We start from the raw sequence: 22,378 nt of genomic DNA on the forward strand, positions 1-22,378 counted from the left end.
AATATGATCATGTAAAGCTGTACTTCCTGTAAACATTGCATTAGGTGCCTCCTACAGATTTTGATATGTTATGTTCTCATTCTCATTAAGTTTATTTCAAATTCAGTTGGGTACATTTTTTATGTTTAGGGATCCCTCATCCTCACTGTATTTTTTTTTTTGGTTTTTTTAAAAATAAGTTTAACATTTACCCGATTAAGTCTAGGTTATACAAAAAACTGTAGTCATCCCTTATCCTTTCAACTTTGTTCCCACCTACCTGTATATTACCTCTTGGATTAGTCTCTGATTTATGATTTACCCTTCTCATGTCACTCTTTAAAAAAATTAACGGGTATATTTTCTTATTTCTCCTTTCTTACACAAAAGCTAACATACTATATACTCTTTTTTTTTTTTCCCCCATGGAATTGACTTTTATAGTCCAGTTTTTTATTGTTTTACTCTGCCCATTTGCTTATTTGCTTTTTTTTTCATTTTTTTTATTACTCAAATGAATTTATCACATCTGTAGTTGTATAATGATCATAACAATCTGATTTCACAGGATTTCCATCCCATAGCCCAAGCACATCCCCCCACCCCCCAAACTGTCTCCTCTGGAGACCATACTTTTTTCAATGTCAGTGAGTCAGCATCTGTTCTGCAAAGAAGTTCCATCTGTCCTTTTTTCAGATTCCACATGTCAGTGAAAGCATTTGATGTTGGTGTCTCATTGTATGGCTGACTTCACTTAGCATGATAGTTTCTAGGTCCATCCATGTTGCTAAAAATGTTGGTATTTCGTTCTTTTTGATGGCTGAGTAATATTCCATTGTGTGTATGTACCACATCTTCTTGATCCACTCCTCTGTCAATGGACATTTAGGTGTTTCCATGTCTTGGCTATTGTAAATAGTGCTGCAATGAACATTGGAGTACATTTGTCTTTGTGAGTCGTGGTTTTCTCTGGATAGATGCCCAGAAGTGGGATTGCTGGATCAAATGGTAGTTCTATGTTTAGTTTTCTGAGGAATCTCCATACTGCTTTCCACAGTGGTTGCACCAATTTACAATCCCACCAACAGTGTACGAGGGTTCCTTTTTCTCCACACCCTCTCCAGCACTTATTGTTTGTAGACTTTTGGATGATGGCCATTCTGGCTGATGTAAGGTGGTACCTCATTGTGGTTTTGATTTGCATTTCTCTAATAATGAGTGATGCTGAACATCTTTTCATGTGTTTCTCGGCCATCTGTATGTCTTTTTTGGAGAACTGTCTGTTTAGATCTTCCGCCCATTTTTTGATGGGGTTGTTTGTTTTTTTGATATGGAGCTGCAGAAGTTGTTTATAAATTTTTGAGATTAATCCCTTGTCAGTTAATTCATTTGCAAAGATTTTCTCCCATTCTGTGGGTTGTCTTTTTGTGTTGTTTAGGGTTTCCTTTGTTGTGCAGAAACTTTTCAGTTTGATTAGGTCCCATTTGTTTATTTTTCTTTTTATTGTCAGTATTCTGATAGGTGGATCTGAGAAGATGTTGCTGTCATTTATGTGAGAGAGTGTTTGGCCTATGTTTTCCTCTAGGAGTTTGATAGTGTCTGGTCTTATATCTAGGTCTTTAATCCATTTGGAGTTTATTTTTGTGTATGGTGTTAGGGAGTGTTCTAATTTCATTCTTTTCCTTGTGGCTGTCCAGTTTTCCCACCATCACTTATTGAACAAGCTGTCCTTTCTCCATTGTATAGTCTTGCTTCCTTTGTCATAGATTAGTTGGCTGTAAGTGCATGGGTTTAATTCTGGGCTTTCTATCCTGTTCCACTGATCTATATGTCTGTCTTTGTGCCAGTACCATACAGTTTTGACAACTGTTGGCTTTGTAGTATAGTCTGAAGTCCAGGAGCCTGATTCTTCCACCTCCATTTTTCTTTTTCAGGATGTCTTTGGCTATTCTGGGTCTTTTGTACTTCCAAACAAACTTTAAAATATTTTGTTCAAGTTCTGTGAAAAATGTCCTTGGTAATTTGATAGGATTGCATTGAATCTATAGATTGCCTTGGGTAGTATAGTCATTTTGATAATATTAACTCTTCCAATCCACGAGCATGGTATATCTTTCCATCTATTTGTGTCATCTTTGATTTCTTTCATCAGTGGCTTGTTTTCAGAGTACAGGTCTTTTGTCTCTTTAGGTAGGTTTACTCCTAGGTATTTTATTCTTTTGGATGTGATGGTCAACGGGATTGCTTCCCTAATTTCCTTTTCTGCTTTTTCATTGTTAGTATATAGAAACACTGTCGATTTCTGTGTATTGATTTTGTATCCTGCAACTTTGCCAAGTTCGTGGATAAGCTCTTAACAGTTTTCTGGTAGAGTCTTTAGGATTCTCTAGGTATAGTATCATGTCATCTGCAAATAGTGATAGTTTTACTTCTTCCTTTCCAATTTGGATTCCTTTTATTTCTTTTACTTCTCTGATTGCTGTGGCTGGGACTTCCAGAACTATATTGAAGAGTAGTGGCAAGAGCGGACATCCTTGTCTTGTTCCTGATCCCAGCGGGAATTCTTTCAGCTTTTCACCATTGAGAATGATGTTCGCTGTGGGTTTGTCATATATGGCCTTTATCATGTTGAGGTAGGTTCCCGTTATGCCCAGTTTCTGAAGGGTTTTTATCAGAAATGGGTGTTGGATTTTGTCAGAGGCTTTTTCCGCATCTATTGAGAGGATCATATGGTTTTTATTCTTCAGCTTGTTAATGTGGTGTATCACACTGATGGATTTGGGGATATTGAAGAACCCTTGCATCCCTGGGATAAATCCCACTTGATTGATCATGATGTACAATTCTTTTCATGTATTGTTGGATGTGGTTTACTAGTATTTTGTTGAGGATTTTTGCATCGATGTTCATCAGTGATATTGGCCTGTAGTTTTCTTTTTTTGTGGAGTCTTTGTCTGGTTTTGGTACCAGGGTGACGGTGGCCTCATAGAATGAGTTTGGGAGTATCCCTTCTTCTGCAACTTTTTGAAATAGTTTCAGAAGGAGAGGTGTTAGCTCTTCTCTAAATGTTTGATAGAATTCGCCTGTGAGGCCATCTGGTCCTGGACTTTGTTTGTTGGAAGTTTTTTAATCACAGTTTCAATTTCAGTTCTTGTGATGGGTCCATTCATCTTTTCTATTCCATCTTGGTTTAGTTTTGGAAGATTGTACTTTTCTAAGAATTTGTCCATTTCTTCTAGGTTTTCCATTTTATTGGCATATAGTTGCATATAGTAGTCTCTTATGATCCTTTGTATTTCTGTGGTATCTGTTATTACTTCTCCTTTTTCATTTCTAATTTTATTGATTTGAGTCCTCTTTTTTGCTTGATAAGTCTGGCTAGGGGTTTATCAATTTTGTTGATCTTTTCAAAGAACCAGCTTTTTGTTTCATTGATCTTTTCTATGGTTTTCCTTGTTTCTATTTCATTCATTTCTGCTCTGATCTTTATGAGCAGAACTTCTACTAACTTTCCTTCTACTAACTTTAGGTCTTGTCTGTTCTTCTCTCTCGAGCTGCTTTAGATGTAAAGTTAGCTTGTTTATTTGGGCTTCTTGTTTCCTGAGGTGGGCTTGTATTGCTATAAACTTTCCTCTTAGAACGGCTTTTGCTGCATCCCATAGGTTTTGGAGTGTCATATCTTCGTTGTCATTTGCTGCTAGGTATTTTTTAATTTCCTCTTTGATTTCTTCAGTGATCCATTGGTTGCTTAGTAGCATGTTGTTGAGTCTCCACGTGTTTCATGTTTTTTGCAGTTTTTTTCTTGTTGATTTCCAGTCGTATAGCATTGTGGTTGGAAAAGATGCTTGATATGATTTCAATTTTCTTTTTTTTTTTTTTTTTTTTGTCTTTTGTTGTTGTTGCTATTTCTTGGGCCACTCCTGCGGCATATGGAGATTCCCAGGCTAGGGGTTGAATCGGAGCTGTAGCCACCGGCCTATGCCAGAGCCACAGCAACTCGGGATCCGAGCCGCGTCTGCAACCTACACCACAGCTCACGGCAACGCCGGATCGTTAACCCACTGAGCAAGGGCAGGGACCGAACCCGCAACCTCATGGTTCCTAGTTGGATTCGTTAACCACTGCGCCACGACGGGAACTCCCGATTTCAATTTTCTTAAAGTTACTGAGGTTGGATTTGTAGCCCAGGATATGATCAATGTTAGAGAATGTTCCATGTGCACTTGAGAAGAATGTGTATTCTGTTGCTTTTGGATGAGATGTCCTATAAATATCTATTAAGTCCATCTGGTTTAATGCTTCATTCAGGGCCTGTGTTTCCTTATTGATTTTCTGTCTGGTTGGTCTGTCCATTGCTGTAAGTGGGGTGTCGATTTCTCCTTTTAAGGTTGTTAGCAGTTACCTTATATATTGTGGCGAACCTGTGTTGTGAGCGTAGATATTTAAAATTGGTATAACATTTTCTTGGTTTGATCCTTTGATTATTATGTAATGTCCTTCTTTGTCCCTGAAAATATTCTTCATTTCAAAGTCTATTTTGTCTGATATGAGTATTGCTACTCCAGCTTTCTTTTGATCCCTGTTTGCATGAAATATTTTCTTCCATCCTCTCACTTTCAATTTGTATGTGTCCCTAGAAGTGAAGTGGGTCTCTTGAAGACAGCATATATATGGGTCTTGTTTTTGTATCCATTCAGCCAGTCTGTGTCTTTTGGTTGGGGCGTTTAGTCCATTCACATTTAAGGACATTATTGATATGTATGTTCTTATTGCCATTTTATTAATTACTTTGGATTTGTTTTTGCTGCTGTTTTTCCTTTCCTTCTTCTCTTGTTCTTTTCTGCCGATAGAAGTTCCTTTAGTATTTGTTGTAAGGCTGGTTTAGTGTTGCTGAATTCTCTCAGCTTTTGCTTATCTGTGAAGGTTTTGATTTCTCCTTCAAATCTGAACGAGAGCCTTGCTGGGTAGAGTAATCTTGGTTGGAGGTTTTTTCCTTTCATCACGAGAGCCTTGCTGGGTAGAGTAATCTTGGTTGGAGGTTTTTTCCTTTCATCACGTTAAGTAAATCATGCCACTCCCTTCTGGCCTGCAGAGTTTCTGTTGAAAAATCTGCTCATAGCCTTATCGGGGTTCCCTTGTATGTTATTTGTTTCTTTTCCCTAGCTGCTTTCAAGATTTTCTCTTTGTCTTTAATTTTGGTCAGTTTGATTAGTATGTGTCTCAGGGTGTTCCTCCTTGGGCTTATTTTGTATGTTACTTGTTGTGCTTGCTGGATTTGAGTGAGTGATTCCTTTCCCATGTTAGGGAAGTTTTCAGCTATTATCTCTTGGAATATTTTTTCTGTCTCCTTTTCTCTCTCTCCTTCTGGCACCTGTATAATATGGATGTTGGTGAGTTTAATGTTGTCCCAGAGTTCTCTGAGACTCTCTTCATTTGTTTTCAATCTTTTTTCTCTTTTCTATTCTGCACCCGTAATTTCCACTAATCTGTCCTCCACCTTGCTTATTCGTTCTTCTGCCTCCTGTATTCTGCTGTTAGCTGCTTCTAGTGAATTTTTTATTTCAGTTATTGTATTTTGCATCTCTTCTTGTTTAAGTTTTATATCTTGTATCTCTTTGGTCAGTGTTTCCTGTAAGTTATCCATCTTTGCCTCCAATGTATTTCCAATGTCTTGTGTCTTCTTCAGCATCAACAGTCTAAAGTCTTTTTCCTGGAGGCTGAGAATCTCCTCATGGCTTAGCTGTTTTTCTGGGGTTTTTCCTTTCTCCCTCATCTGAGTTATAGTTCTCTGTTTTTTCGTTTTTAATAGGTTTTTGGTGTGGTGACCTTCTTACAGATAATAGAGTTGTAGCCTCTCTTACTTCTGATGTCTGCCCCCCTGTGGCTAAAGTTAGTATGGGGGCTTGCTGTAGGCTTCCTGATGGGAGGGGCTGATGCCTGCCCCCTGGTAGGAGGAGCTGATTCTAATCCCTCTGGCCTCTGGCGGTGGGGCTTAGTCTCTGGATGGGATTAGAGGCAGCTGTGTGCCTGAGGGGTCTTTAGGTAGCCTGTTTACTGAGGGGTGGGGCTGTGATCCCACCTGGGTTGTTGTTTGCCTTGGGGCTTCTCAGCGGCTGGCTGATGGGTGGGGCCAGATTTTCCCAAAATGGCCCCCTCCAGAGAAAGGCATGGCTGCTGAATATTCCTGAGAGCTTTGCTTTCAATGTCCTTCCCTCACAACAAGCCACATTCACCCCTGTTTTCCCAGGATGTCCTCCAAGAACTGTGGTCAGGTTTGACCCAGATTCCCTTGGAGACTTTGCTTTGCCCTGGGACTCAGTGCACGTGAAAGTCTGTGTGTGCCTTTTAAGAATGGGGTCTCCGTTTCCCCCAGTCCCGTGGAGCTCTTGCGCACAAGCCCCACTGGCCTTCAGTGCCAGATGCTCCGGGGCTCTTTCTCCCTATGCCAGATCCCCATACGTGAGAGTTTGATGTGTGGCTCAGAACTCTCACTCCTGTAGGTGAGTCTCTGTGAACCAGTTAGATTCCAGTCTGTGGAGCTTCCCACCCAGGAGGTATGGGGTTGTTTATATCGCAAAATCGCCCCTCCTACCTCTTGATGTGGCCTCCTCTTTTTCTTCTGGAGTAGGGTATCTTTTTTAAGGTTTCCGGTCCATTTTGATTAAGTGTGCTCAGTCTTTAGTTGTGAATTTCTTTGTTTTTAGGAGATAAGTTGAGCTCCAGTCCTATTCCGCCACCTTAATCCCGTCTCCCTATACTCTTTTTTAAGTGTTTTACTTTTTAAAAAACTTTATTATTTCTTTAAATTCATTCTCTTCACTATCCATAGGTACCTTCCTTATTCTTCTTTACAGTTATATGTATATATACCAGAGTTTATTCAAGCTTGTGGTCATTTTGTAGATTCCAGTTTTTTGCAAATTCAAACAAGGCTACAATGAAAAATACAGTGCATGTTTACTTTTTTAAAAAATTGGAAATAGATCTTTAGAGCATATTGTTGGATTTGGGATTATTGGGTCATACATGTAGTTTGTTAGAAATTGCCAAAATCCCCTCCATGGCCATTATACAAAGTGACAATATCCTAATTCTATCATTTCTTTTTTTTTTTTTTTTTTTTTTTTTTTTTTGTCTTTTTGTCTTTTGTTGTTGTTGTTGTTGCTATTTCTTGGGCCGCTCCCGCGGCATATGGAGGTTCCCAGGCTAGGGGTCTAATCGGAGCTGTAGCCACCGGCCTACGCCAGAGCCACAGCAACGTGGGATCCGAGCCGCGTCTGCAACCTACACCACAGCTCACGGCAACGCCGGATCGTTAACCCACTGTGCAAGGGCAGGGACCGAACCCGCAACCTCATGGTTCCTAGTCGGATTCGTTAACCACTGCGCCACGACGGGAACTCCTATCATTTCTTTTATATTAGTAGCTAGAATAATTCTTTTTTTTAAAAATATATATATACACACACTTTGTTTTTTAACCGCGCCTTTGGCACTGAGCCATAGCAGTGGTAATGCTCAGTCCTTAACTGCTAGGCCCACTAGGAAACTCCTGGAATAATTCTTTAAAGAAAATCTTATTTTATCTATTTGGTTGGTTACCCAGTAGTGTATTAATATAGCTTGTATTGCAAGAGTAGGACAAAAGCTTGATTCTCTATCCTTTTATACCAGTTTTCAAAGTAATCGATTCACTAATTTTCTTCAACAGTAACCAGTTAGTTGTTTTTTTTTAAGTACTGTTATGAACTCATAGATTTAAATATATTTAATGTGTTTTAATTCATTGCATTCATTATCCTTATTGATGTTTCAGTTGTCCTCTTTTTGGCCAGTGAGAACCTTTTTAAGTGAGCTCTTAAGTTCTTTTGATATGACCCTAGTAGTATCTGATAGATAACTTACTCTCAGATATGGCAAATATTCTGGCTCAGCTTCTACATTTCATGCTCCAGGCTTCGAATCAGCTGTTTCTCCAAGGTATCCCAGTTGTTTTTAATGAGAAATGATGTGTTTGGAGATGACATTCTGGTCATTAGGAATGTTCTTTTCTACTGGGTAAGTCAGGATTCTGAAGAGTGAAAATATTCTGGTTAAATGTTGCACATATAGCAGTGTGATATGTAACAAAAGCCCTGGAGTGGGAGTTAGTTCCTTTTATTTATTCATTCACCATATATTTATTATTTCTGGGTGCCAGACCTCTTTTCTGTGCTGGAGATTCAACAGTGAGCAAAAGAGGCAAACGCTTCACAGGAGTTCACAGAATAGTTAACCCAGGGTTGTTGTAACTGCTGCTGTTGATTTTTGCCAGCACCTTACCTTTGAGGTTTTCTTCGTTAGCAAATTTTAAAATTGTATTAAATTGTCTATAATGTGTTCACTTTGAAAGTTTAATAATTCTCTTTCTTGTCAGCATGCTTATTCAATATTTGTGGTGTCCTTCTCTCACTTTTCCCTATATTCTTACAGAAATGACAGAAGAAGAACAGTTTGCTCTGGCTCTCAAAATGAGTGAACAGGAAGCTCGGGAGGTGAACAGCCAGGAGGAGGAGGAAGAAGAGCTCTTGAGGAAAGCCATTGCAGAAAGTCTGAATGTAAATATGCTATGTTGAATAAGTTTGTGAGGATTGATCACTAGTACTCTTTTATTTCTGCAGTGCTGAATCTAGGAACTAGCTGTAGTAGTTCATAGGGTTTTAAACTAACAGATATTTCCCATAACAATTTTTAAAGTCTGTATTGAATTGTTGATGAACCCAATTTGAATTTTCTTTTTTTTTTTTTTTTTTTTAGGGCTGCACCCATGGCATATGGAGGTTCCCAGGCTAGGGGTCTAATCAGAGCTGTGACCGCCAGCCTGCACCATAGCCACAGCAATGTGTGATCTGAGCCTTGTCTGCGACCTACACCACAGTTCACGGCCATGCTTAGTTAACCCACTGGGCGAGGCCAGGGATCGAACCCGCAACCTTATGGTTCCTAGTTAGATTCGTTTCCACTGCGCCACGAGGGGAACTCCTGAGATGTTTTGTTAATCCTCTGTGAAAGAGTTTTCTTCCACCTGACAGATTCTCAGCTCATGGCTTAAGAGAACCATAGTATTTGACAACTTCTGAAAAGAGTTACTGAATACTTGGAAACCAAAAGGGAGCAAGATAAGGTGCTTGCTTCCCCTGTTTTGTGGGGAGAATAGAGGGAATGAGAACTAGAGGTGGGTTATGGAGAGAAAGAGTGGGCAATTTAAAAAATCTTGAAATAATATTAAATTGTGATTTGAACATGTATAATTGAATATTTGCCAGTGACAGGTCCTGCTCCATCCTTTATGCCATTCATCTCTGTATGTTGGAAAAGGGTTTAGTGTAGTGATCTAGTATAGTACTTTGCACATAGTAGGCATGCAGTACATGTTGTGGAATTCATTTGAACTGAGCATCTACATTTTGGAGAGGAGAATCTCTTAAGGACGGTGGCCTCCCCTTTTTGTCCTTCCTGTGACCCTTCCTGTATAGATCTTTTAATAATAAACCTGGTCTGGTGTGGGATCACTTGTTTCAGAGTTGCCGGCCTTCTGATGCTTCTGCTACCAGATCTCGACCTCTGGCTACTGGACCATCTTCAGAGTCCCATCAAGAGAAAAGCACAGACTCTGGGACCACTGAAGGCATGTCTCCCTGTTCTGGCTCTTCCTTCTCATCAAGTATAACCATATCACAGGGATATCATGCTGAGAGTAGATATACAGAAATGCCCAAAATCCCTTTGGTGGTATTAAAGAAGTTAAACCAGAAAGTAGTTGAGATCTCACTAATATCTAGCAATACTTTTATCTCCAAGGAAAAGCCAACATTTGGTTAAACCCAAAGAAGAGCCTTTTTTACCCACATTATGTAATTCATGATAAGTGATAACTTACCAAGCCCCCTTAATAAAAAAGTTTGTCTGTCCTTAGCCCTACTTTTTCTCAAATACCTACAGGCATATGGCAGCTGGTACCTCCATCACTGTTTAAAGGCTCACATATCAGTCAGGGAAACGAGTCTGAGGAAAGAGAGGAGCCTTGGGACCACAATGAAAACACTGAAGAGGAGCCGGTCTCTGTCAGCTCAGGAAGCTGGGACCAGTCAAGCCAGCCAGTGTTTGAGAATGAGAACGTTAAATGTTTTGACAGATGTACTGGCCACTTGGCTGAGCACACACAGTGTGGGAAGCCACAGGAAAGTACTGGGAGGGGTTGTGCTTTTCACAAAGCTGCCCAGGGTAGGGGGGACACATCTAGGCACTGTCTGCCTACCCCAACAGATGCCAAAGGTCTTCAGGACACTGGAGGCACTGTGCACTACTTCTGGGGTATTCCATTCTGCCCTGCTGGAGTAGACCCTAACCAGTATACTAAGGTCATTCTCTGCCAGTTGGAGGTTTATCAGAAGAGCCTGAAAATGGCTCAGAGGCAGCTCTTAAAAAAAAAAGGGTTTGGGGAACCAGTGTTACCTAGACCTCCTTCTCTGATCCAGAATGAATGTGGCCAAGGAGATCAGGCTAGTGAAAAAAATGAAGGCATCTCAGAAGATATGGGAGATGAAGACAAAGAGGAGAGGCAGGAGTCTAGGGCATCTGTCTGGCGCGCAAAAACCAAGGATTTCCAAGAAGGCCCAATTAAAACCTTGAAAGAGAAACTTTTATTGGAGGAAGAACCAACAACCAGTCATGGTCAGGTAAGGGTCAGCAACGCTGTGATTAAGGATGATTTATTCACACATTCAACAAGGATTATTTTACCTAGCTATTCTTTTTGTGTTCCTCCCCACTTGTTTGTTTGTTTTTTGCTTTTTAGGGCCACACCTGAGGCATATGTAGGTTCCCAGGCTAGGGGTCAAATTGGAGCTACAGCTGCTGGCCTACACTACAGCCACAGCAACACCAGATCCGAGCCACATCTGCAACCTATACCCCAGCTCACAGCAGCACCGGATCCTTAACCCCCTGAAAGAGGCCAGGGAACGAACCTGCAACCTCATGGATGCCAGTCAGATTTGTTAACCACTGAGCCAAGCCACAATGGGAATTCCCCCTAATCACTTGATTTTTAAAGTAACAAACATATGCTCATTGTGGAAAATTAGGAAAGTACAGAAGAGTGTAAAGAAGGAAAAATTTCAGAGTACCCTTTGTGGCGCAGCAGAAACGAATCCAACTAGTATCCATGAGGACGTGGGTTCAATCCCTGGCCTTGCTCAGTGGGTCAGGGATCTGGTGTTTCCATGAGCTGTGTTTCCATGTGTAGGTGGTCTCAGATGTGGCTCGGATCCCTTGTTGCTGTGGCTATGGCATAGACCAGCAGCTAAAGCTCCGATTTGACCCCTAGCCCAGGAACTTAACATATTTTTAGGGTATGGCCCTAAAAAGCAAAAAAAAAAAAAAAAAGAGGAAGAAGAAGAAAAAATTGCCCATAATCCCAGCACCAAGAGATAATCATCAATATTTCTATGCATACAAAATTATTTTTTTAATTTTTCAACGAAATGAAGACTTTTCTGTATAAACTTTGATCTTTTCCCCTGCTTAATAGCTTATTCTGTATTTTTTCCTGTTTATTAAGTATATTTGAAAACATTGTTCTGTCATATGGATGTATCATAATTTATTTTTTGTTTTAAAATATGTTTCTAAAAAGCCAAGTTTTTGAATAGGTCATAATGTTCACATGGCTCAAAAGTCAAAATTTAGAAATAAAAAGTCTTTCTCCCATCTCCGTCCCAGCAGTTACCCTCCTCGGAATCAACCTTTATTACTAGTTTCTATTGTATCCGTCTGAGATATTTTATTTAAAGCAAGCAAATGTGTATACTTATTCTTTTCCTCACCTTCTTTTACACAGATGATAGTGTACTCTACATTGTTCTGTACCTTTCTTTTTTCACTTAATATCTCTATGAGATCATTCCATAACAATACATAAAGAATTTCTTTTTTTTTTTTTCAAGTGTAATACACCATGTGTGGGTGAGTGTATTTTATCTAGTGCCCCTATTGGTGGACATTCAGGGTGTTCCCCAAATACTACTATTACAAACACTACTGCAGTGATTATTACTTTGTGTGTGTGTGTGTGTACAGAAGATGTTTCATCTATTTGGGAGATATTTGTAGGATAACTTGTTGTTGATAGAGTTGGTGGATCAAAGTCTATATGTATTTACAGTTTTGTTAGCTATTCCTAAATTGCTTTTGGTAGAGGTTTTATGGGTACTGGTTTCCCCATACCCATACCAGTACAGTATTTTCAGGACTCCTTGGTCTTTGCCAATGTAAGAGGCAAAAGGTAGTATCTCTATGAAGTCTTAATTTTTCTATGTGTGTAATTGAGACCCACTTGTATTTCCTTTTCTGTTTGTTTAGATCCTAGAGGCATTTCCCTTTTTTGACAGTCTTTTTCTAGTGGTTTGTAGGTACCTTTTATGTATTAGGGGAAGTGGTCCTTCGTGATAGGAAGTACAGTTAATTTTCCAGTTTATTTTTTCCCCCACATAATGGTATGTTTCTGATTTTGCTTGTGGTGATTTTCAGTAATTTACTGAAAACAATCCTTGGTTTTGGGACATTTAGGTTGCCATTTTAAGGCTTTTTATGAGATATCTAGATTGTATTATGTAGATACATAGATTGTATATATAATAAGCTTATATTCTGTTTTTTTCTCTTGTTATTATAAAGGCAATTATATAATTACAAATTCTTTATGAAATAGAATTTTCAAGAGCATTCTGTTTTATTGCTATACTTTTTTTTTTTTTTTTGGTCATTTTAGGGCAGCATCTGAGGTATATGGAAGTTCCCAGGCTAGGAGTTGAATTGGAGCTGCAGCTGCTGACCTACACCATAGCCATAGCAACATCAGATCCGAGCCACATCTGTGACCTATACCACAGCTCATGGCGATGCCGGATCTTTAACCCACTGAGCAAGGCCAGACATCGAACCCAAATACTCATGGATACTAGTTAGGTTCGTTATCACTGAGCCACTATGGGAACTCCGATTGCTATACTATTTTTTGTTGCTATTTCTGTTACTGGACTCTTGAGTTTTTGGTTTTGTTTTGCTGTTACCCTATTCTGTCTTTTTTGTGATACTGGTTCAAGAAATGGTCGCTATGAGAAATATCATAGCATAGTGTAGAGCACATGGATTTGGAGTTTGAATTTTGACTTCAGTGTTTTAGTATTTCTGCCTTTGAGCAAGCCAATTAACCTCTGAATATCAGTTAAAAAACATCTGTAAACATCTGTAAAATAAGAGTAGTAACTTTTATCTTTCAGTAGCTTTGATGATTGAAGTGAATTATATTAAGTGTCTAGTGTAATACTTAGGAGATTATAGCCACTCAATAAATGGTAGTCTTCAAGGGACCAGAAGTTTGTTCATTGAGAGTATGTATAGGAATTATTTTTTCCTGGCATCCTTCTTCATCTACATTCAAGAAAGATAGGAAAGTCTGTATGGGAAGTCTTATGGTGACTTGCCTCTTTTCCAAAGGAAAATTACGTTATGCTTATGATAACATGTTTTGTTCATTCATTGCAATTCAGAGGTGCTTCCTTTTAAAAGAATAAATTAAGTCCACAGAGTGAACACAATGATTTACTCTAATTCAAGTTGTTAGCTTGAAAGGTCCTAGGGGCCAGAGTTCTAGAGCACAGACTTGTGTCAAGTTCTGAGGTTTGAAAGCAATGCCTTTGGGATAAGCAGGAAGTGGTTAGAACATAGTGCCTGGCCTTATTAGATTGAAGTTCTCTAACTTTATGAACAGGCCACCAGATTCTACACATAGTGTTATTAATTGGCACTATTTGGCTACAACAAACCAAATTAAGCTAGCTTAATTAAAGAGAGGACTTTGACATTCCCTTTGCAGCTCAGTGGGTTAAGAACCTGATACAGTGTCTGTGAGGATGTGGGTTCAATCTCTGGTTAAGGATTTGGTGTTGCCACAAGCTATTGCATAGGTCTTAGATGTAGCTCGGATTTGGTGTTGCTATGGCTAAGGTGTAGGTCAACAGCAGCATCTCCGATTCGATCCTGGGAACTTCCTGGGACTTCTGTATGCTGCAGGTGTGGTTGTTTAAAATAAATAAACAAAGAGGACTTTATCATAAGGAAATAGGGTGCCTCATACATTCTAAAACAGGATGGTAAACCAAGCCTAGATAAGGTACTAGGTCTAGAAAATCATCTGTAATTTTTCTTTGCTTGGCCACACCCATGGCATGTGGAAGTTCCCAGGCCAGGGATCAAATCTGCACCACAGCAGCACCCCATGCTGCTGCAGACAACGTTGGATCTTTAACCCACTGTGCAAAAGTGGGAATGCCTATTTTTGTATTTTTAAGTTAATATTATGTAAACAAAAAAATATAATGTAAACATTTTCTTATAATGTTAAAACTATAGATTTCATTTTTAATGACTAATATTCTGGCTTATGAATTTACTATAATATTTAAATCATTTTCTTTTTTTTTTTTGGTCTATTTTTAGGGCTGCACCTGAAACATATGGAAGTTCCCAGGCTAGGGAACAAATCCCAGCTGCAGCCTGCACCACAGCTACAGCCACAGCAATGTGGGATCCGAGCTGCGTCTGCGACCTACACCACAGCTTACAGGAATGCCAGCTCCTTAAGTCCACTGAGCGAGGCCAGGGATCGAACCTGCGTCTTCATGGATGCTAGTTGGGTTCGTTAACTCCTGAGCCACAACAGGAACTGTGTAAATCATTTTCCCATTGCTAGATATTTCCATTGTGATAAACATCTTTCTAAATAAAGCTTTTATTTATTTAAAATTAGTGTCTCTAGGGATAGGGAGCCTGAAAAACACTGGGTTAAAGAGTTAGGAACATAAAAAAGAGATTTGCTATTTATTGCTAAATTACAATAAATTGCAATAAAGGTTGTTCAAGTTTGTACTCTTTCCTTCCAGCAGTGTATGAGAAGGCCTAGTTCCCTGCAGCCTTGCCAATGTACAGTAGTGTCTTGAAAAAACAAAACAGGAGTTCCTGTCGTGGCTCAGTGGTTAACGAATCCGACTAGGAACCATGAGGTTGCAGGTTTGATCCCTGGCCTCGCTCAGTGGGTTAAGGATCCGGCGTTGCCATGAGCTGTGGTGTAGGTCACAGACGAGGCTCAGATCCCACGTTGCTCTGGCTGTGGTGTGGGCCAACAGCTATAGCTCCGATTAGACCCCTAGCCTGGAACCTCCATATGCCTCAGGTGCGGTCCTAGAAAAGGCAAAAAGACCAACAACAACAACAAAGAGAAATCAGTTTACTGATTTTAATAGGCAAATAATGGTCTTTTGCTTTCAGGAACTGTAGGTAAAGAGTTTGTGTGTTTGTTAAACATTTTCTATTGATTATGGCTTTGCTAGAAATGCCCACATTTGAGACTCCTTGGTTGATAGAGATAGCAAAAGAGTCCCAGAAATAGGGACTCAGAAAAACATTCAGGAGTTTCCGTTGTGGCGCAGTGGTTAACGAATCCGACTAGGAACCATGAGGTTGCGGGTTCGGTTCCTGCCCTTGCTCAGTGGGTTAACGATCCGGCGTTGCCGTGAGCTGTGGTGTAGGTTACAGACGCGGCTCGGATCCCGCGTTGCTGTGGCTCTGGAGTAGGCCGGTGGCTACAGCTCCGATTTGACCCCTCGCCTGGGAACCTCCATATGCCGCGGGGAGGGGCCCAAAGAAATAGCAAAAAAAAGACAAAAAAAAAAAAAAAAAGAAAGAAAGAAAGAAAAACATTCACCTTAGAGCAAACTGCTTAGTCTGTATGAAGGTTATAAAAGTTTTAGGATCAGATAATAATTGGTTTCTGCCATTACTGAAGTTATAGAGAAATTGTTGATGAAAATGGAGAAGTTGTCTTGATGTCTGTACAACAGGGAGGTGAGGAGTAGTATGTTAATGTGGTCACTATTTTTCAGGATCTGATCCTTAACTTTTCAGTTCAGGTACTGGGATTTCTTTCCCAGAAGTGACCACATTGTATGGGGTGTGTGAAAACTGACTTTGACTAACCAAATTTTAAATTGATGCGTATACCAAATGTCAGTTTGTTGTCTTATTATGGACGAGAGACATTTTCAGTGACCAAAATACTCAGGTTGACCATCTACTGTACCTTTTTCTAAGATGAAGGAATTTGGCAGCCTGAAATTGGAATCAGAAAATGGAATTTTTTTTTTTTCTTTTTAGGGCTGCAGGTATGGCATGTGGAAGTTCCCAGGGGTCAAATCAGAGCTATAGCTGCTATGCCACAGCCACAGAAACTCAGGATCCAAGCTGCATCTGTGATCTACACCACAGCTCATGGCAACGCCGTATCCCTGGCCCACTGAGTGAGGCCAGGGATTGAACCTGCATCCTCATGGCAACTAGTCACATTTGTTTCTGCTACACCACAACAGGAACTCCAGAAAATGGAAATTTTAATGGATGGTTCATCTACTCTGTGGAAAGGCTTGATAAGCTACTAGTATCTGACAACAGAGGACATTTCTGCGGTGACCAGATGATGTGTTTAATTCACTTTGACTTCTAGGTCATGGTGTTGAAGACACTGCTTGATTCTGGATTTTTTTTTTTTTTTTTTGATTCTGAATCTTTGGATTTTTTCTTTTTTAGATTTTTTGCAAACTCTCTCTTTTCCATTAACATATTACTTGTTCAGGCAGAGTGCACAGGTGAAACCTTAGTGAAAGTTATGTTCCTGTCATGCTTCTCTATTCGCCTTAGTTGGATTTGGATATCCTAAGCAAATTTTATTTGCTTATTTTGCTCTGTTATTTTCATATTCTGAAAGAAACTTACTTACCCCTATGTTTAGATTACTGCCATCGAGGGGTATATTTGGAAATTAAAAATGATTTATTGAAATGAAGACATTCTTGATTCTGTGTTGAAATGCTAAGAAGATCACTTGAGTAAAGAACATAATTGGTGGCTAGAACATGGATTTTGCTTCAGAAAGCTCCAAGCTCCACTTGAACAGCTCTATGATTTTAGGCAGTTATATAACTTGTCAAAGTTTCACTTTCTTCATTTCTAAAATAGTATAATAGCTTCTGTCTCAGAAGGTTCTTGTGAGGATTAAAGGCATTAATGCATGTGAGGTGATTTGCATAGACCTGGCACACAGTAGGTATATAGTAATTTTTTTAAATTATACCAGAGAAGGTAGAGATATGCTTTAACTTAAAGTATAGGTCGAGGTATCTCATAACATATTAGTTAGTGCCTTGATTGCTTCTGAAGTCCGAGACTTTAAGTTGGCTAGTCCTTCTAACAAGGTAAAATTCTATTAAATGGACACCAGATGTCAGTATTTACTTTTTTTTTTTTTTTTTGAGACAGAAAAAACTTTTGTCACCAGATTTGAAACAAATAGGTGAAGTATTTATTACTGTAGTATTCTAGTCCTTTTGACAGTTTTGTTCAACCCTCATTTTTCATAATGACTACAGTCCCATTGTGCACCTTTATCTTTCCTTTGACTGAAGCTCATCTAGGCTATTCTTGTTTTTTAGTATATTTCATAATTTACCTGAGTGGTTGAGAGATGCCTAACTCGTTTAGGTTATTTATATCCTGTTAGGAGACCCTGAAAAGCTAGTAGCTTTACGTCTCCTGGAAGAAGCCTCACAGCTCAGGCACTTCCTCAGAAGTACCCCTAAGTCAGCAGAAGCTGCTTTTTCCATACTTTTCTGTGTACCTACATTTAATGAATAAACATTTGCACCAATTCTATTATTAATCATAGAAAATACTTTTCTTTATCCAGTCCCTATTTGTTATGTTTCTTAAAAGATGTCCTTGTAGCCAGACATTAAAAGCACAGTGGTAGATTTTGTATCAAAAGGAATCTTTATATAACCTTTTCTTTTGGATAGCCTATGTTATGGCTTACTTGTGCCATGAGAGACTTCCCTCATGGATTGCGATTTTTCCAAACTCACTATTTCCATTGAGAACAGGACTTTTCTCTACATTCCCTCCTTCTACAGCAAACACTTCATAGTTGCTTTTCTTTCTTTTTTATTTTGTGTTTTTTTTTTAGGGCTGAACCCATGGCATATGGAAATTCCCAGGCTAGGGGTCTAATCAGAACTGTAGCTGTACACCACAGCAACGCCAGACTGAGCCGAGTCTGCCACCTGAGCCGAGTCTGCCACCTACACCACAGCTTACGGCAACTCTGAATCTTTAACCCACTGAGCAAGGCCAGGGATCAAAACGGTGTCCTTATGGATACTAGTTGGCTTTGTTTCTGCTGAGCCATGACGAAAACTCCCCATAATTGCTTCTCTGAAATCATAATTCGTTTGATTCACCATTAATGTTTATATGTTATCTTACACAGTGCATCACATTTATTATCTTGTTTAATTCTCACATTAACACCCTGTGAGGCAATTGTTAATACCATTTTAAGATGAGTAAACAGATTTAGATGTGGCTTACCCAAATTACAAAGTTTATAGGTGATTTACCCATGATTTAAATCTCATTGTTCTGACTACACAGGATATGTTCTTATTACTTAAACTTACTGACTTATGTAAAATGTTTTATTCTTATTGCTAATTGCTGAGTGATAATGTTGAACAATTAAAAATTTTTTTAAAGGAAGAGAAATTGGTTCACCTGTGTCTGTATATTTAGGGTGTTACATATTTCATTGCAGTCTTCCCAAGGGCTGTTTGTTGAAGAAACTTCTGAAGAAGGAAACTCTGTACCTGCCTCACAAAGGTAAGATTGTATGTTGTTATAGGTCTGAATTCCCCTCTGATAGTACCAGAATAAAAGAAGTTGAACCACATGAGTGAGACTGTACAGGCATAGCTTACCAGATCTTTTAGCTCTTTAATACGCACAGCCTAGGAGATGTCATTATCCCTCAGTTCTCAGTAGGCATCTGATAGAAGCCTAGAATATTCCAGAAGAGGTCTTAGAAGTTTACTTGTCCAGTCTAACCATCTTGGTGCAGATTCCATCTATACTATTCCTAAAAAGTAGTTATATCCTGCTATTCTCTTAACTAACTACGCTAGCTTCCTATGCCAATTTGCAAGCTCTAGACTGATTTCTTTATGGTCCTTCTAGTCCTTTCTCTCCTTTCTCCCTTTGTTCCCTATGCTTATGCTTCTTTTATCTGCATATCCAAACCGTATACATACTTTAAGTCTACTCTTAAGATTTACATCTTCAAGTGAAGTCAAATACATATGAGATGACAAATATGTGGAATCTAATAAAAAATGATACTAAGGAACTTATTTACAAAACAGACACAGACTCAATTTTGAAACCAAACTTATGGTTACCAAAGGGAAAACGTTGTGGGGAGGGATAAATTAGAAGGTTGAGATTAACATATACACAGTATGATACAGAAAATAGCTAAATAACAAAGACCTTCTTTATAGCACAGGGAAATCTACTCAACACTGTGTAATAACCTACATGGGAAAGAATCAGAAAAGGAATGGATATATGTATATGTATAACTGATTTACTTTGCTGTACACCTGAAACTAACACAGCATTGTAAGTCAACTATACTCCAATAAAATTAAAAAAAGATTTACATCCCCTGAAGCTTTTGTATTATTCAGACCACACAGAACCTGCATAACCCTAACTCTCTGTCCTATGCCACTTTTTTTTTTCATTTCCTATGCCACTTTTAATCTGATTTTATCTCACCTTTTCCTTAAATGGTTATATTTGTATTACCTCAATTGTTCTTTTTTTCTTTTTCATTATAGTTTATTGCAGTATATTGAGTGTAGTTCCCTGTGTTACATAGAAGGCTGTTCTTTATCCATTCTATATGTAATAGTTTGCATTGCTAATCTCAAACTCCCAATCCATCCCTACCCCATCTCCTCTTCCCCTTGGCAACCACAAGTCTGTTCTCTTTATTCATGAGTCTATTTCTGTTTCATAGATAACTTCATTTGTGTCATATTTTAGAGTCCACATACAAGTAATATCATATGGTAGGAGTTCCTATTGTGGCTCAGCAGATTAAGAACCTGATGGAGTGTCCATGAGGGTGTAGGTTTGATTCCTGGCCTCAATGGGTTAAGGATCAAGCATTGCCACGTGCTGCAGTGTAGGTCACAGATGAGGCTTGGATCTGTTGTTGCCATGGCTGTGGCATAATATGTAACAGCAGCTCAGATTTGACTCCCTAGCCTGGGAACTTCCATATGCCACAGGTGTGGCTGGAAAAAGAAAAAAGTGGTATATGGTATTTATGATTGAACCTTCATCCTGGTGTTGCAGAGATGCTGCCGATCGCATTGTGCCATAGCAGGAGCTCCCCATTTACTTTTCTCTTTTATCAGTAGTTGGCCTTTGGGGATTACTCAAGAGCTTAATTTTGTGTTAACCGACCTTCATCTCCCCAAACAGAAGTTGAGGCCCAATTGGCAAGCTGTAATTTAGTGTTCTTAGGTTTTTGGTTGATAGTACTAGGTATTTCTTCTAGAGCTAAAAAATGTGGCTTTGGTTTGATTCTCCTGCTGTTAAGACAGTTTTGGAAGCGGTTTTAACTGGAGTAGGCCTTCTGCTTCCTGCAGACCTCTCTGCTTTGTTGTGGTGAGTCTTGTGCAGAGCAGATGTAGGTTTTAATAAATGATTATACGCTTTGTCACCAGGAGAGAGTTGGAATTGCAGGCAATGTGGTTTGACTTCAAATTGATTAGCTCATTTTATAAATGTCAGCAAATTGTTTTGTGATGGACCCTTTGAATAGAGCCCTAATGTTACATGCGGAATAAACTATCTGGCTTGGATTTATAACAAATGCTATGAGATGTTTTATTCAGAGAGAGAAATTGTGGTTTCCTATCAGGATTTAGTTATTTATCATGAATTGGTGGTTTTTTTCTCTTCTCTGTTGTTCTTGGTTGATGTGAGGATTTGTGTTTTTAAGCATCCTCTTGCATACTTGATTAAACTAATCATAAAGCTGTGTGAAGCATGAGGGAGCTAGCTCAAATGCTTAGATCTCTCAACTCTGTGTTCCTATGTCAGGAGGAGATTGCACTCCATGAACAGGCAGGGTAAACCAGAAGGTTGGATGAGGGGAGCCATTCATAATATGTTTTTCCCAAAAGAGATACTCAGCTTGCTTGGGCAGATTTTTGCTATAGGGTAGTTTGGAATTGTATCTTATTTTTGTTTCTTGGAGAGCCATATCTTGAGATAAGGAGGAAATTTAACTCCAAGGTGAGGGAAAAGCTATTGTGTTGTCAGGAGAATCTCCGTATCTTCTTTTATGCGTTTACAAATCTCTAGCTTTCAGAAGGCTGAGATGGAGGCTATAAAACACTTTTGACATCCTTATATTGGAGTGGATTTTTTGTCTTCTTTGGTGTTCACAGATAGTCCTTACCCTTCAACCTTCCTTTGTGAAGACTCCAAAAGGGGGTTCTTTTCATTCAGTGATTTCACTGCAATCAAAGTCATAAGCATGTTTATTTTCCCTATTTCTGGCCTGGAGTTTTCACTACTGATTCCTTGCTTCCCTGATGTGTTTTTGTGGTATTGGACAGCAGGTATCAGATTACCTGTGGCTTTGTGAATGACTAACCGCTGCTTTTGGCCCTGTTTCTGATTTATTTTACTGGTAATTTACTTGGGGTTCGGTTCTTTTTATAGCATTGCTGCTTTGACTGGTAAGAGAAGCTCAGTCCTTATGCCAGAGAGTTCTGCAGAGGAAATCACTGTGTGTCCTGGTAAGTACTCCACTGTGATTTTACCAAGTTTTCGATCCCTAGCTATCTACCTTTTTGTGCCTATTAGTTTTTCTCCATTCTCAGGAGATTTTTGTGTGATCGATGTTTGTGTGTGTATATATCCACTCACATGCATACATCTACACACAAATTTTTTTTTTTTTTCCCTGTTTTTAGGGCCACACCCCCAGCATATGGAGGTTCCCAGTCTAGGAGTCTATTTGGAGCCTCAGCTGCTGACCTACACCACAGGTCACTGCAATGCCGGATCCTTGACCCACTGAGCGAGGCCAGGGAGTGAACCTGCAACCTCATGGTTCCTAGTCGGATTTGTTTCCACTGTGCCACGACAGGAACTCCCACACACACTTTTTTTTTTTTTAATTAATTAATTAATTAATTTTGCCTTTTCTAGGGCCGCTCCCTGTCAGCATATGGAGATTCCCAGGCTAGGGGTCTAATCAGAGCTGTGGCCACTGGCCTATGCCAGAGCCATAGCAATGAGTGAGCCGAGCCACGTCTGCAACCTGCACCACAACTCATGGCAACGCCGGATCCTTAACCCACTGAGCAAGGGCAGGGATCGAACCCGC

General features: G+C 39.4%; 1 protein-coding gene across 24 annotated transcripts in view; it reads left to right on the top strand.

The window, feature by feature from the left end:
• The window catches only part of UIMC1 (ubiquitin interaction motif containing 1), a 140,094-nt gene that overhangs the window by 61,419 nt on the left and 56,297 nt on the right, over nucleotides 1–22,378 (top strand). For 9 of the 24 annotated variants that reach the window (XR_014834622.1, XR_002339465.2, NM_001097447.2 and 6 more), the window contains 5 exon segments: nucleotides 8,452–8,576; nucleotides 9,541–9,646; nucleotides 9,961–10,697; nucleotides 18,722–18,786; nucleotides 21,709–21,785. Coding sequence is in view for 20 of the 24 variants with exons in the window: in NM_001097447.2 (NP_001090916.2) it covers nucleotides 8,452–8,576; nucleotides 9,541–9,646; nucleotides 9,961–10,697; nucleotides 18,722–18,786; nucleotides 21,709–21,785 (1,110 nt within the window). In the remaining 4 variants the exon portion in view is untranslated. 24 annotated transcript variants of the gene reach the window in all.

This window comes from Sus scrofa, chromosome 2 (genome assembly GCF_054392235.1).
Source record: "Sus scrofa isolate SSC_HxYL_T2T_F1_AM1 chromosome 2, Sscrofa_HxYL_maternal_Yorkshire_Landrace_v2.0, whole genome shotgun sequence".
Classification (NCBI taxonomy): Eukaryota; Metazoa; Chordata; class Mammalia; order Artiodactyla; family Suidae; genus Sus; species Sus scrofa.